This window comes from Lactuca saligna, chromosome 4, assembly GCF_052625555.1.
Source record: "Lactuca saligna cultivar CGN05327 chromosome 4, ASM5262555v1, whole genome shotgun sequence".
Classification (NCBI taxonomy): domain Eukaryota; kingdom Viridiplantae; phylum Streptophyta; class Magnoliopsida; order Asterales; family Asteraceae; genus Lactuca; species Lactuca saligna.
The window spans coordinates 99,935,126-99,950,681 of record NC_136420.1 but is presented as its reverse complement, the minus strand read 5'-3'; the positions used below and the strand labels follow the sequence as shown (position 1 = coordinate 99,950,681).

The window sequence follows — 15,556 nt, the reverse complement described above, 5'->3', positions numbered from 1 at the left end:
ACAGCAAATTTTTTTTTAGACATGATTGATAGTTGGAAGTTTTAATTTTTATTTGTGTAGAATTATTCAGAAAATTAACTGTAAATTTTTTAAAATATAAGATTATATAAAACTAAAAGCTACTCCTTAATATAATTTTTTCTTTGTTACAGGTTTTTTCTTAAAACAAACTAAAAGCTAAAATATCATTAAAAGCCCTCAAAATCTTCACTGAAAGTTTTCTTTCTAGTTCTCAGTTTTGAGCTTTTAATCTATGTCGTTTTATATGATTTTACAATTTTAAAAAAATACATCGAGAGTAAATCATTAAAATTAAAACATTAGTAATCTTTGCTTGATACATTTGTGTTTTTCTTAATTATCTAAGGCTTGGGGCAGTGTCGGAGCAAAGATCTAAATAAAAAGGAGTAAAAAAGTATCCCAAAATTTTTTTTGAAAAAAATTACACTAATAAAGAATTATATATATATATATATATATATATATATATATATATATATATATATATATATATATATATATATATTAATTGCCAAAATCCTTTTGTGTGAGGTAAATCACTATTCATTTCAACTTTTCTTTTTACCCGTCGATTGTAATGTCATCTTCTTTTCTTTTTCTATAATGTTGCCACGATTTATATTTTTTTTCCTATTTACAAATCCAAGTTTACTAAACCCAAATCATGTTATATATTATCAAGCATGCATTATTAAACGTAAAATAATAGTTTTTGGAAATAGTTATTTAGATTCTGATTATAGAAGATTTTCATATTTATAATCTTTTCCTCTCATTTAATTTTTATTTAACAGTTTTTACCCCTGATAATTTTAAAGTTAAATTATTGGTATTTTATATATTACGATTTGATCCCCTATTATATTTTAAAGTTACACTTCGACCCCTTACATATTTTTTTAATAATCTTTTTTTTTTTTATCAATTTCTTCGTCCGTCTCCTCCGTACATAATTATTTGTATCCAAATTTTATTTTGATATTTTTATGCTCCAGTTTATATGGTTTAATCGTCTCCATGGTATGTATGGTGTCGATCTGCGTTTTTGAACATACCGGGGGCGGGGACTTCCGCAGCATTGCGCGGACGATCAAAATCCTAGTTTTCTTAAAAAATCAAACAACTGAAATTTTTCCGGGAACCACCTAGCTCCACCCATGACATGGGGAGATTTTGAAAAGTAAATGACTCATAAATCAGAACTATTGTTTTAAATACATATCAGGTAAGATTCTATTGTGTTTAATGAAATATTATATTGATAGATTGACTTAGTATAGTAAGAAACATTTTCGATTTTAAATTATTCAGTTGATTATACAATAAGTTTGTCGTTAAGAAAATGAAAAATGTTTTACGTCAATACAGTATGTGACTATATGATAAAATGCATGCCATATAATGACACTTGATAGAAACAAAACGAAGCAAAAGGCATGACATTTGATCAACAAATGAAAACCACAAGTATTCAATGATCATTGTTGTTAACAAGCATATGCATTTCTTTCCTGATTGACTTTTTTGCATTTACGAAAATGCATTTAACATGTTATGTACTAATGTTTACCAATTAAATAAAAAACCATAAACTCTTAAATATATACGCGTGCCATAAATATTTTATGTGATTTGTAACAATAATTAAGGGAGCCAAGGTTTTTCTTAGGTTGTGGTTGAGATACTATCCACTTTGTTTTTTCTTTTTGAGTTTTTAAAGATTGTTATATTTGACAAACTAAAAAATAGCTTATAAATATTAAAAAAAAAAAAAAAAAACTATTTGTACTAAGGTTTCAATCTGTTTAATAAGTTATTCTAAAACTCTTTTCAATATATCATTTATTAATTATAAAAAAATCAATCTTTTACATGTATTTTAATATCATTTTTATTTATCAACTAGTTTACAGAACTATATTTTTTTATCGATCATCAACTAACTTTTAAATTAATACATTAAAGATAATCTTAGCATTAATCCTATAAATATGTATAGACCCCCCAACGATGAAAACCTGATGGTTAAAAAGTGAGATTTCATATGAGAGTTTAGGTTTGAAACCTTTAAAATATTACTAATATTCTACCATTAACAAATTAATCTAGACCATTCATGGTCTATGGTTTACCATTTATTTTTAAATGTGTAAAAGATACACAAACATATCTCGGTATTTTAGAAGGCAACAAGTTTTAAGATTAAACACGTTTAATTGTTATGGTTTAATTAAGTAGAAATATAAGATAAGGAAAGTGGAAAACATGAATTATTTAATTATTAGAGTAAAAACCGACTTAATTCACGTGTCCACTTGCCCAAGAAACCCCAAGAGTACAGAACAAAATGAAATTGTGGGCAATTCCGTGGGAGAGAGGATTTCTTAGCCGACCCTCTCCCCCTTAAAACCGGTGACACCGCCACCAGTTTCCGCCGCACTGCCTCGGCCTCTCTCTGTCTATCGATATTTCTGAGTCGGTCGTTTCTTCCTCAACATAATCCATTGGCGTGCCTATTGTTTACTCTTTTACTAAGCGGTTACCAAAATTATCACTTTCGGGGATTTAAATTTGCCTCCTTCCTCGCCTTTATTCATACCGACATGCGTGAATGCATACACACATACAGTATACATACACATACACATATCTTCTTGTTTTGATTCACTGAGTTTGTTTAACGTTTTCGAATCGTAGATTCTTCTTTTGGATTTTCTATGGCGGTATATACCCAGCGTTTTATCCAAGCGAAAGAGATTCTCCTTGATTAATACTGTTTGATTATTAGGAATTTAGGATAGTCCGATTGTATCGGTTGTAATTTGTTCTTTGGTTACATGCATTGAGTTGAAGGTAGGAATTTATAATTTGATTGCTTAGTTTTTAAACAATGTTGCAACTGTTGCCGGCTGCCATGGATCCGAGATTGGTAGGCGATGATGAAGGAACCTCCTCGAGTTTTGGTGGTGACGATGAAATCCGTCGTCCGATTACAGAAGACTCCGTTTCTGGGGGGAGTTCGGAAGATGAGGATGATTCTTCATCTATTTCTGATTGTGAAAGTGTTATATCCGGAAGTAGAATCGTCGAACATGCCAGGATTCAACCAGAAGGGTTGGTTCGATTGGATGAGAGTGAAAAAATGTACGGGATTATCGAGAAAAAGTTCATATCGAGATTGGATGTTCATGGGGTTAAGGCTCAAATTCAAAACATCCATAGGAATCTGTTCAATACCAGCGCGATTACCCAAGCTAGACTGAGGTGCTTCCAGATTTTCTCAAAAGCTGTGGAGATTAAAAATGAAGGTGCGGCTAATATCAAGTATGCTTGGTTTGGTGCTTCAAGGGATGAAATCAACAACATCATTCTGCACGGATTTGGCCATGAGAATATTCAAAAGAATGGCTCTTTTAGTCATGGCGTTGTTCTATCTCCTGATCATTCCCCACTTGAAAGGTCGGTTAATTTTAATCCATGTTTTTCTAATTCTCTTCCTAACTATTTCATTTTATTAATCTATTATATATATCAACAGTGTGGAGTCTGCAATTGTCGATGAAGATGGGGTAAAACACCTTCTGCTGTGCCGAGTGATATTGGGTAAATTGGAGCTTGTGAATCCTTCTTCTACGCAATGCCACCCGAGTTCAGAGAATTTTCAGTCGGGAGTCGACGATTTGGTTTCCCCTAAAAAGTTCATCGTATGGAGCAATCAGATGAGCACTCACATATTGCCAGAATTCGTCGTCAGCTTCAAGACACCATCGAAACCTTCAAACGTGAACAGTAAGTCACCTCAACATTCTCATGATTCAATAGTCAATTTCATGATACGATGGACCTCGATTGATTTATATACACAATTTTATATATGATTCAGGATCTCAATCAGATGGAGTTCGAATTCAGAAACCCGTTTCCCCATGGATCCCAATTCCAGAACTCATTGCAGCACTTTCCAAGATTCTGCCTCCTAAATCCATGAAGGAGATCACACAGTATCGTCGCAGTTACATTGTAAGTGCTAATAAATTCAAATTATACCTTTTTCATAAAATTATGGATTCGTTTTAATGGTTATTGGTATGATTTTACAGGAACATAAAATCTCTAGACGTGACATGATACAAGGAATCAGAGAATGTACAGGTGACAGCCTGTTGCTGATGGTTCTAAAAGATTTCACAGAGCAGCGAAAACATGGCCTGAATTGAAGTAAAGAAATTGTGGTTTAGGATGGAAGAAGGGTATTTTGGGGAATAAGTGAAAACTAACAGGGTACTTGATTTTTAGATATGTTTTAGGTTATACATGAGTCTAATGTTGTACCCTTTTTTATAGTTGAAGCAATTGTAAAGCTCTTGACTTGGAACTTTTGATTGTTTTGGGTACAACAATCAAGAAATAGTTTTGTCATTTGTGATATGAAATCTTGATTTTCTTGTATTATTGCAATTAGTTGTTTTGGGTATAACCAATTAGTTGTTTTGGGTATAATCAAGAAACGATAGTGTTGGCTTTAAGGGTTTATTACTCTATAATTTGCAAGATCAATTATACATTAAATTAAACTAATTAATATAGGAAAGTTCAAGAGAGAATAATATAATTTTAACATCTATATTTGGTTTTTAACATTTATATTATAAAAAATTTGAACATAACAAAGCAAAAGATTTACTTGGGTTTACACCCATAAATTTTAGTAATTAAACACTTTTATATATAGAAAAAACGAACAATGACACCTAGGAGGTGAATAGAGAGAGGCTAAAATTCAAGAAACCAAGGAATTTCTAAGGTCGGACGGAGTGGAGCGAGGAATTTCTAAGGTCGGACGGAGTGGAGCGGGAGACCTTCCCTCACTTTGGAACACGGTTGAAGGGAGCTTTCTGCGGGAAAGGGGTGGGGGAGGGGGTGCCGCACATTCTCTCCTCATTCTATTGGACAACTTTTTTTATTTTAAACCTTTTTAATATTTATAAACTAAAAAAATATAAAAAATATATCAAAATTCATGGTTTTTAATTCTTTATAAAATGAATATAATATATTAATGAAATATATTTTAAAAAAATATATATAAAAAAATAGTGAGGAGTTTTTCACAAATTTCTTGGGTTTTAGGTGAGAAAAAAAAAAGTGAAAGGAAATGATGATGTGACCCACAAAAAGTGAGGGAAGCATCCCTCCTACACCCTCCGGTCTAAGGAAAATTTATTCATATATCGGTAGCAAGTGAAAATTAGGTAGTTGTATTGGTGATAAGAATTTCTAAGAAAAATTTATTCCGACATCGTTAGTAAGTGAAAATTAGGTAGTTGTATACTTGTATTGGTGATGTATATGATGAAAGAAAAAGACAGTAGTTTTATGTCCTAGAAGGTTATATAGAGTGAGTATTTTTTTTATGGTTTTATGTCATATGAGGCTTATATAGAGTGGGTATTTTTTTTTATGGCATCCCAACTCACGCGTAAAAATGTAACAAACACCACCCCCATCTCTCTCTCTCTCTCTCTCGCTCTCTCATCTAGAACTTAGTAATAAAAATCATTCAAACTCTAAGTCAAAACTAAAAGTCAAACATAGAAATCAAACACATAAATTTAGTCAAAGCTGAAATCAAAACCACAAATCAATCACTGCAAATCAAACCTGAAAATTTATTTAAACCATAAATCGTAATCTATGACTGGAGCTTCTAGGAGACCTTGTAAGGAAATAATTGCTTTTTAAAGATTCTCTCTCTCTCTTTCTCTCTCTCTCTCTCTCATCCAGAACTTAGTAATCAAAAATCAACTGTAATACGTTTGACTCTCACTAGTGACTTGCTAGTGAGTGTCTATTAATAAAATTGTCGACTCCAAAAAAAAAATAAGTAATCAAAATCATTCAAACTCTGAAGTCAAAACTAAAAGTTGAATATAGAAATCAAACACATAAATTTAGTCAAACCTGAAATCAAAACCACAAATCAATCACTATAAATCAAACCTGAAAATTTATTTAAATCATCGATCATAAAACTTGCATGTTACAATTTTCCGACACACTAAACTATTTCAAACCCGCAACATAGTGCGGGTGATTTTTACTAGTTACCATCAAAGACCTATGCTAGTTGAGTAGCTGAAACACATTCCGTATGAAAATTTTGAAAGTCTTTTAAAATATTTTAATTCATTTAAGAAACCAATTTGCAAATTTAAAGTTCTAAAATATCAGATACAAGCAAGAAATGTAAACTAATCTATGTATAATATTTAATAAGGGTAAAAAAATAAATTATTCAATTGTAAAAAATATAAATAAAAAAAAGATTAAAGTTGAAGGGTTAGATTCATAACATGCAAGGGTTAAAAATGAAAATATATATTTATTTTTAGGAAAGTACGATTGGAAAAGATAACAATGGTGCCACTTATTTATAAAAATAACCTATTTCTACGGTACATTTCGAAAATCAACCTACTTTTACAAAAAAAAAAAAAAAAAAAAAAAAAAAAAAAAAAAAACCCAATATGTGCGTTTTCTATTTTTAGTATTTCCTTTTGTGTGTGTTTGGGATTATTGATTGTTGCTTATGGTAACACGGCTTGCATCACATATGACGACGCTCCCTCCCTCTCCCTCTCTCTTTCATAATATTTCTTAGTTAATTTTTTAATCCAACAAAGGTCCGTGTCCGTTCTCCATGGACGTGATTTGTTTGTTTCCTTTTCTTTATTAATGTCTTCTTCTCGGATGTCTCATAGATAATTTTGTATCTTGTAGGATTCTGATTCAATTAATTGCGCCTAACAGAGGTTTCCTGATTGATTTTAATCGATTTCGCGTTCAAGGTTGATGATAGACGTATTCTGGTTGGCATTTTCAAGTAAATTTAAATTCATATCTCGCCTTTTTTAAATAGTTAGGTTATTTTTGGGCGATATTCAACTTTTGAATTTGTGGCCATCATCGGTCCCGTATTCGTTAATCCTGCATCACAGTTAGGGTTTCATTTATACAACTTGGATTGATTTTGATTGGAGTCCCATAAGTGGTGGCTGTTAGAAATCACGATCTGCATAGGTTTGATACGGGGTTACTTAGAATTAGTTGAAGAATTGAGGAATACTATTAGCATTCTACATCAACAACAACAAAAGTATAGTTGTGTATGCCATTTAGTCTTTCTCCTTTTGTAGTTACGGTATAACTGGATTGCGGATTCAAGTTGTTTAGGATTTCTGATAGTGTTTTACTGTTTTCTCATTGCTGTATAAAGTTGAATGTGGTTGTGACGAGAAACAAATGATAATTTCATCATGAGAAGGATGAGAAAATTGTTTGCCCATGGATGCATCGGAGAGACCATTAACTAATCTGATAGGTAACCTCAGATCCTGGATCCCTCGGAGGTCTGAGCCTGCTAATGTGTCGAGGGATTTTTGGATGCCCGATCAGAGTTGCAGGGTATGCTACGAATGTGATACCCAGTTTACCTTATTCAACCGAAGACACCATTGCAGACTTTGTGGCCGAGTTTTTTGTGCCAAGTGCACTCATAATTGGATCCCTACTAGACCCAGTACTCAAAACATAATCAGGGAAGAATCAGAAAAGATCAGGGCCTGTAATTACTGCTTCAAGCAATGGCAGCAAGGTGGGTTAGCTGGTTCCATTGATCATGGAATCCAGGATTCCAGTCTTGATCTCAGCACCTCTCCATCAGCTGTCAGTCTCATTAGCACCAAATCTAGTGGCACTGTTGACAGTAGCAGCATTGCTTTTACATCTGTGCCACAATCAGTCTGCTCTTATAACCATTACTCTACTGGAGTTACTTCGCACCAATCCGTTGTAATGGAATCAAATCTAGATGAGCAGAATGATCTAGCAGCAAGGAGCAATGAACTATTTCTTGATACGGGAACTCGGTCTCCTAGTGGTGATGACTTTGATGAAGAATTTGCTTATCAGCTAGCTACTAGTGGAGGACATGTTTTGCAGATGGATAATGTCTATTATGATGAATTACAAATGGATGATATGGATAACGACTATGAATCACATAAAGTCAACCCTGATGCAGAACCTCATGATGTAACCAGTGTTAGCAGTTGTTCCTTACAAACTGCTTTTGATCACACTGTCTCTGAGGCAGTCCAGCTTGAGAAAAAAGAGGATACACATACACGTAATGTTAGTGATGACTGTGAAGCTTCTTCATCTTCTATATATGTTGCACAAGACGTCCCTGAACCTGTAGATTTTGAGAACAATGGAGTCCTTTGGCTACCTCCTGAACCTGAAGATGAAGAAGATGAGAGGGAATCTCTTTTATTTGATGACGATGATGATGATGGAGATGTTGCTGCTGGAGAGTGGGGGAGTTCAAGCAATTTAGGAAGCGGGGAGTGTCGCAATAGGGAGAAGTCAAATGAAGAGCACAAGAAAGCCATGAAGAATGTAGTTGATGGACACTTCAGGGCTTTAGTATCTCAGTTGTTGCAGGTTGAAAACCTTCTTGCAAGTGAGGAAGACGAGAAAGATAGTTGGTTAGAGATTATAACATCTTTGTCTTGGGAAGCTGCATCTTTGTTAAAACCAGACACAAGTAAAGGTGGAGGGATGGACCCCGGAGGTTATGTGAAGATTAAATGTTTGGCTTCAGGGTGTCGCACTGACAGGTAACAAATTTTGTGGTATATAAAGTTTTCATTTTTTGTTCTTACTTTAATATTCAGTTTTCTTTTTCCAGTATTGTGATTAAAGGGGTTGTTTGTAAGAAAAATGTGGCTCATAGACGGATGGCATCAAGAATTGAGAGGCCTCGTTTCTTGATTCTTGGAGGGGCTCTTGAATATCAACGTGTTTCTAACCACCTGTCAAGTTTCGATACTCTATTACAACAGGTAACAGTAAATCCATGCTTGTTGTACATGGAATGAAACATTTTGTGAATTGGTATTTTCTTTAGGAAATGGATCATTTAAAGATGGCTGTGGCAAAGATAGATGCTCACCAGCCTGATGTGCTTTTGGTGGAGAAATCAGTATCGCGATATGCGCAAGATTATCTTCTTGCAAAAAACATATCTCTTGTTTTAAACATCAAAAGACCACTTCTTGAACGGATAGCCCGATGCACAGGTGCTCAAATAGTTCCATCAATCGATCATCTTTCATCTCAGAAACTGGGATGTGCAGATATGTTTCATGTTGAAAGATTCTTGGAAGAACATGGAAGTGCTGGACAGGGTGGAAAGAAGCTAGTCAAGACACTCATGTACTTTGAAGGCTGTCCAAAACCGTTTGGTTGCACTGTAAGTCATTCCATTACCATTCCCATTAAAACTTAAAAAGATAAAAAAAAAAAAAAAAAAGATTAGCTTTTTAAATATTATGTTGTTTATGTTGAAATTCTCAGATATTACTGAGAGGGGCGAGTGGCGATGAGTTAAAGAAAGTGAAGCATGTTGTTCAGTATGGAGTTTTTGCTGCTTACCATTTGGCTTTAGAGACTTCTTTTCTTGCTGATGAAGGCGCCTCACTGCCCGAACTGCCCTTGAATACTACCTTAACCGTAGCACTTCCTGACAAAGCATCATGTATCGACAGGTCAATTTCAACAATCCCTGGTTTCACCACCCCTGTGAGTGAGAAACCTTTGGTGAATGTAAATGTAAATCACTCCTACCCTGAGCCACAACAAGTGAACAGTGTCTCCATGTCAGAAATGTTCTCTACCATCATCAACCAAAAATCAGAAGCAAAACAGTTCCCCTTGGAAGGGGTGGTGGACCCCACTACTTCTAGGGCACTCGGGCAAATAAATACCCATCTTGTTGGAGACTATTTTGAGCCTCCACAGGCACAAGGTGAGGGTAGTTTATCCCATGCTACTTCAGATGCGTCATCTCTGCAACTGGATGTAAAGAATGGGAAAGAGGATTCTGCTACTTCAAAGGAAGAGTTCCCTCCTTCACCTTCTGATCACCAAAGCATTTTGGTTTCCTTGTCATCCAGATGTGTCTGGAAGGGGACAGTTTGTGAGAGGTCCCACTTATTTCGCATCAAATACTACGGGAACTTTGATAAACCACTAGGGCGCTTTCTCAGAGATGACTTGTTTGACCAAGGTTATAGCTGTCGTTCATGCGAGATGCCTGCAGAAGCACATGTGCAGTGTTATACACATAGACAAGGAACCCTAACCATATCTGTGAAGAAGCTGCCCGAATTTTTACTGCCCGGAGAAAAGGAAGGTAAGATTTGGATGTGGCACAGGTGTTTGAGATGCCCCCGGACTAGCGGTTTCCCACCTGCAACTCGTAGAATAGTGATGTCAGATGCTGCTTGGGGTTTATCATTCGGGAAATTCTTGGAGCTCAGTTTCTCAAACCATGCTGCTGCTAGTAGGGTTGCAAGTTGTGGTCATTCTCTACATCGTGATTGTCTACGCTTTTATGGGTACTTTAAAAAAAAACAAATTTTCTCTATATTCTATATTGTAATTTGTTAGTTTCATCCTTATATTATATGCAGATTTGGGAAAATGGTTGCTTGCTTTCGTTATGCATCAATTGATGTCCATTCTGTCTTCCTTCCTCCTCATAAACTTGATTTCAAATACGAGAATCAGGAGTGGATTCAACATGAAGTGGATGAGGTTTGGTTGTTGTTGTTATACTACACGAGTGATTAAGCTCCGATTCCACGAGGGTAAATATGTCTTTCTAATTGGAATTTACAAACAGGTTGTGTACCGGTCGGAACTATTGTTTTCAGAAATTCTTAACTCCCTAAGTCGAATGGCAGAAAAGAAAAACGGGCATTTGACAGGGTCGGTTAATGGTGTGACAAGAATCCCACAATTAAGACGACAAATTGCAGATTTGGAAGTTATGTTACGAAAGGAAAAAACAGAGTTTGAGGTGAGTTGATGAGCCGTGCTTCTATTCTTTTTGACAAAATTTGATTTATTTTATAATCAAATCTATGGACTATGATATTGTCACAGGAGTCGCTGAAAAAGATTTTACATCAAGAGGTGAAAAAGGGACAACCGATAATTGATATTCTTGAAATCAACAGACTGCGTAGACAGCTTCTGTTTCAATCTTACATGTGGGACCACCGCTTGGTGTATGCATCAAATGTTGACACCAATAGCCCCCGATCCAACCTCAATGATTTTGAATCCGAACACGTGGATATTAATAACAACCATAAAGTTGTGGATTCATGTGATGTTTCGGATGTTGGGGACATTCACAACCATGAAAATGTTGAAGAGGATATGAATCAAAGTCCAACAGAAGAAAACGAGACAAGTCTATTTTCTGAACCATCAATATCTTCAAATCCAGGTGTGCGTAGAGCCATTTCAGAAGGACAGTTTCCTGTTATGGCAAGTTTATCAGACACTCTAGAAGCTGCCTGGACAGGTAACCTTCAAAAGGATACAGCTTCTGTTTTATCCGAATCAGACTTAACAGAATCTTCACTACTCGAGAAAGGTGTAGAAGAACAAAGCTGTGGGACAAAAACGTCACTTGTATCTCCTGTTTTCTCAAACAAAGGCTCTGAAATCATGGAAGATTCCACGAGTTGGTTGGGTATGCCGTTTTTGAACTTCTATCGCTCTTTAAACAAAAACTTCACAACCACTTCCGAAAAACTCGACACCCTCAACGGTTATAATCCCGTTTACATCTCGTCTTTTCGCGAATCAGAACTCCAAGGTGGGGCTCGCTTGCTTTTAGCCGTGGGCGCAAATGACACCGTTGTCCCTGTGTATGATGACGAACCCACAAGCATCATATCATACGCTTTGATTTCCCCTGATTATATCGCGCAGGTGTCTGATGACGATTCCATCTATTCACAATCTGCTGACTCATCGGCATTCCAATCCTTTAGCAATTTCGATGGAATGGCATTGGAATCTTTCAGGAGTTTGGGAGATGATGGGATTCTCTCCATATCCATGTCTGGCTCCCGTGCTTCCCTAATCTCTTCGGATCCTTTATCGCATACAAAGTGTTTGCATACCAGAGTTGAGTTCACAGATGACAGTCCTCTTGGGAAAGTGAAATATGCAGTGACTACTTATTATGCGAAAAGGTTTGAAGCTCTGAGGCGGATTTGTTGCCCTTCTGAGATGGATTATATACGGTCTTTAAGCAGGTGTAAAAAGTGGGGTGCACAGGGTGGTAAAAGCAATGTGTTTTTTGCAAAAACATTAGATGATCGGTTCATTATCAAACAAGTTACAAAGACAGAACTCGAATCCTTCATAAAATTTGCTCCTGCTTACTTCAAGTATTTATCCGAATCAATTGGCACCGGAAGTCCTACATGCCTTGCAAAGATTCTAGGCATTTATCAGGTAATTATAGCAACCTACTTTATATGTCTTTTTATATATATATATATATATATATATATATATATATATATATATATATATATGTATTGTGTTTTGTAATGCTGATTTATTATGTGAAGGTGGTGACTAAGCATATGAAAGGAGGGAGAGAAACGAAAATGGACGTGTTGATTATGGAGAATCTTTTATATGGAAGGAATTTAACACGACTTTATGATTTAAAAGGATCATCAAGATCACGTTATAATCCGGATTGTAATGGAAGCAATAAAGTTTTACTTGATCAGAATTTAATTGAAGCAATGCCAACTTCTCCTATATTTGTTGGAAACAAAGCAAAAAGATTGCTTGAAAGAGCTGTCTGGAACGATACAGCTTTTCTTGCTGTAAGTTTTCCCTTGTATATTTTTTACAAACTTTTTGTTAATTGTTCAAATTTCTATATATGGGTTTTCGAATCTATGATTATTACTACAGTCTGTTGATGTTATGGACTATTCTTTGTTGGTCGGGGTTGATGAAGAAAAGCATGAACTTGTTCTTGGGATTATCGACTTCATGAGACAGTATACATGGGATAAACATCTAGAAACGTGGGTGAAAGCTTCCGGAATCTTGGGTGGGCCCAAGAACGCCTCCCCAACCGTAATTTCACCAAAGCAATACAAGAAAAGATTCAGGAAAGCAATGACAACTTACTTTCTGATGGTCCCTGATCAATGGTCTCCTCCTACTGTTATACGCTCAATATCCCAAACTGATCTATCTCTATCTCTATCTCTATCTCTATCTGAAGAAAACAACACCCAAACCCAAACCCAAACTGGAGATTAATTTTCACATTTTACCCATTTTAAATTATACTTTTTGAAATTCACTTGTGGGTGTTATATATTGTTTTATTATTTAACATTCCAAATATAGTTTTTTTTTTTTTTTTTTTTCATTTTGTAAATTACTGTCATATTATTGTTTGTATTCACGTATTAATTAATAATGATCATTATAATAATATATTTAATTTCTTTTTCTCATTCCGTTTTGGGTGGGTCATTATCAATATCATATATAAAAATAGAAATAAATAGTCACACGACCTACGAATGCGATGGCTAATATGTATGTAATTTAGCCCCACATAAGTCTTCTTTATTGGTATGGTTTTCTGCTTTACAAAGAAAAAGAAAGTGCCAAAAAGAGAACACACAAGAACTTGAGTAAAGTGAGGCCTTTTATTTCATGATCAATTCATTATTCACATACACATAAACACAGACACCATGTTTTTTCTCCCTTGATCGTAAATAAGTTAGAACTTAGAACTGATGTGTTTGGCAGCTAGTGGCAGATCCACCCCAGAAGTCAAGTGGGTTGCACAGTTGACCATAGACACCATTGACCGTTGACCATAAACACCGTTGACCGTTGACCGTTTCTTCATCACCAGTCTTAAGTCTTTTTCTGCGTTTATGGTTTGTTCCAACTAGTGTAGCCAGAGACTTCTATCACAAAAGCATCACCCGACCCTTTTTTATTTTGTTTAGGTGGAATAAAGCTAGGTTGGAGAATTTCAATTGAAGATGGTCCTTGTGTTGATTTTCTTCTTTTTACATATATTTTCATTGTACCCTGTTATTCTGCTAAACAAGATGATAATAATTAAACAATAATTTAAAACTAGCATAAAAATGCCCCTTAAACTAAACAATAAGAAACCAGAAACAAGATAATAGGTAGCCTCAAATAAAACTCTCTATCACAAAAAACACAGAACAATATATAATGGTTCACTCATAAAATTAAAATAGGGTAAAATGAAGTGTCAATAAGTCAATCAGACTCAACTTATTCAAAATTTGGCCATTTTCACTTTCGATAATACCCTCTAATCAAACAGATAAAATCTTCTTATCTAATATACCATTTGGTTTATATATATATATATATATATATATATATATATATATATATATATATATATATATATATATATATATATATATAACAGAGTTAACAAAGGTCCTATACAATATTCTTAAACAAAATCAATACAAAACACTAAATTATAAAACACCATTAAACAGATCAGTTAAAGAAAATTAAAAATTTTCATCTCTACTAAGCTTAGTTTGTTTCCCTATCCCATATAACCATCAATAGCAAACCTAGCCAAACTAACAAATCCATAACACAAATTAATCTTTTGAGAGTGTTAAGTAAAAATAAAATCAGTTTACAAATAAAAAATCCCAAATCAGAATTCATAAACCATTCAAATCATTTCATCAAATCAAACCCATTTGGGAAAATCAAACTAAATAAAGGGAATAAACTTACAACGATGGTGGCGAGCGAAATTAGACAATGGTGGTCCATTTGTGTGCGACGGTAGATGGTGTTGCTCAGCTGGTAGTGAGCGAAGTTTGTCACTGCGTTGGCAACGCTGTAGCGATGTTGTGCAACAGTGATAAGTTCCGACGATTGTAGACGATGCCGGCAGCTATGGAGTACTAAATTTCGGTGGCTGCCGAGTGTTTAATTCTGTCATTGACTAAGTGCATTTAGTGACTCAAGGCATTTGGTATGCTAGGTCAAAACTCTAAAGAAATAAGTGAAAAATCCGAAGAGAGAAGTGAGAATGAGTGGGAGTAGTGGGGGACTGTTAGTGGAGACCATAAGCTGATTTGTTTTAATATGTATTCTTGGTGGGGCCCACTTTTAAGTGGGGTCCATGCACACCCTTCCCATACGACACGTACTGTCTGTACCGCTGTCCGCCGCCTGTAGGAATCTCCGACGACGGGAAACAAATTACTCAACATGACATAGAAATATAATTAAATAATGTTTTGTATACACAGATGCTCACTCATGGTGTAATGATTTCATAAATGCAAACTGTAAAAATATTAAGATGCTTTAAAAGGGACGTAGATATCTGTTTGATCGGCTTACGTGGGAAAATGCACCAACCAGAGCTTGTCCAGACGGTAGGTACGACCGACGATGACTACCTCTGTTTTCTGCTTTGTTTGACGGATTATTTTCCTCCGCCGATGCAACGTCGCCGACGACAGCCGCTACCTTGGCGCTTTTCACAACCTTCTTCACATTTTCATTGTTTACCTTCTTGTTCGTTGCATTTAAAGGC

General features: G+C 35.1%; 2 protein-coding genes across 2 annotated transcripts; both read left to right on the top strand.

Annotated features, from left to right (window-relative positions):
* The first annotated feature begins 2,345 nt into the window (after positions 1–2,345).
* On the top strand, positions 2,346–4,479 carry LOC145042477 (putative inactive poly [ADP-ribose] polymerase SRO5). Its single transcript, XM_078990914.1, has 4 exons — positions 2,346–3,480; positions 3,560–3,810; positions 3,905–4,041; positions 4,122–4,479. Exons 1-4 carry the CDS (start codon positions 2,912–2,914, stop codon positions 4,236–4,238), a joined length of 1,074 nt encoding a protein of 357 aa, XP_078847040.1. The 5' UTR covers positions 2,346–2,911; the 3' UTR covers positions 4,239–4,479.
* A 2,114-nt stretch (positions 4,480–6,593) lies between these two features.
* Positions 6,594–13,426, top strand: LOC145042476 (1-phosphatidylinositol-3-phosphate 5-kinase FAB1B-like). The gene is made up of 10 exons (XM_078990913.1): positions 6,594–6,704; positions 6,802–8,702; positions 8,774–8,927; positions 8,993–9,337; positions 9,442–10,484; positions 10,560–10,683; positions 10,772–10,948; positions 11,035–12,405; positions 12,525–12,791; positions 12,883–13,426. The coding sequence occupies exons 2-10, from the start codon at positions 7,366–7,368 to the stop codon at positions 13,237–13,239; spliced, it is 5,175 nt and encodes a 1,724-aa protein (XP_078847039.1). The 5' UTR covers positions 6,594–6,704; positions 6,802–7,365; the 3' UTR covers positions 13,240–13,426.
* The last annotated feature ends 2,130 nt before the right edge of the window (positions 13,427–15,556 follow it).

Excerpts from the sequence above, each read along its gene's own strand:
- LOC145042477 (XM_078990914.1), top strand. The coding sequence starts at position 2,912 with ATGTTGCAACTGTTGCCGGCTGCCATGGATCCGAGATTGGTAGGCGAT. Across the intron at positions 3,481-3,559 it reads GATCATTCCCCACTTGAAAG|TGTGGAGTCTGCAATTGTCG; the intron begins GTCGGTTAATTT and ends ATATATCAACAG. Across the intron at positions 4,042-4,121 it reads AGTATCGTCGCAGTTACATT|GAACATAAAATCTCTAGACG; the intron begins GTAAGTGCTAAT and ends ATGATTTTACAG.
- LOC145042476 (XM_078990913.1), top strand. The coding sequence starts at position 7,366 with ATGGATGCATCGGAGAGACCATTAACTAATCTGATAGGTAACCTCAGA. Across the intron at positions 8,928-8,992 it reads TCGATACTCTATTACAACAG|GAAATGGATCATTTAAAGAT; the intron begins GTAACAGTAAAT and ends TATTTTCTTTAG. Across the intron at positions 10,684-10,771 it reads TTCAACATGAAGTGGATGAG|GTTGTGTACCGGTCGGAACT; the intron begins GTTTGGTTGTTG and ends ATTTACAAACAG.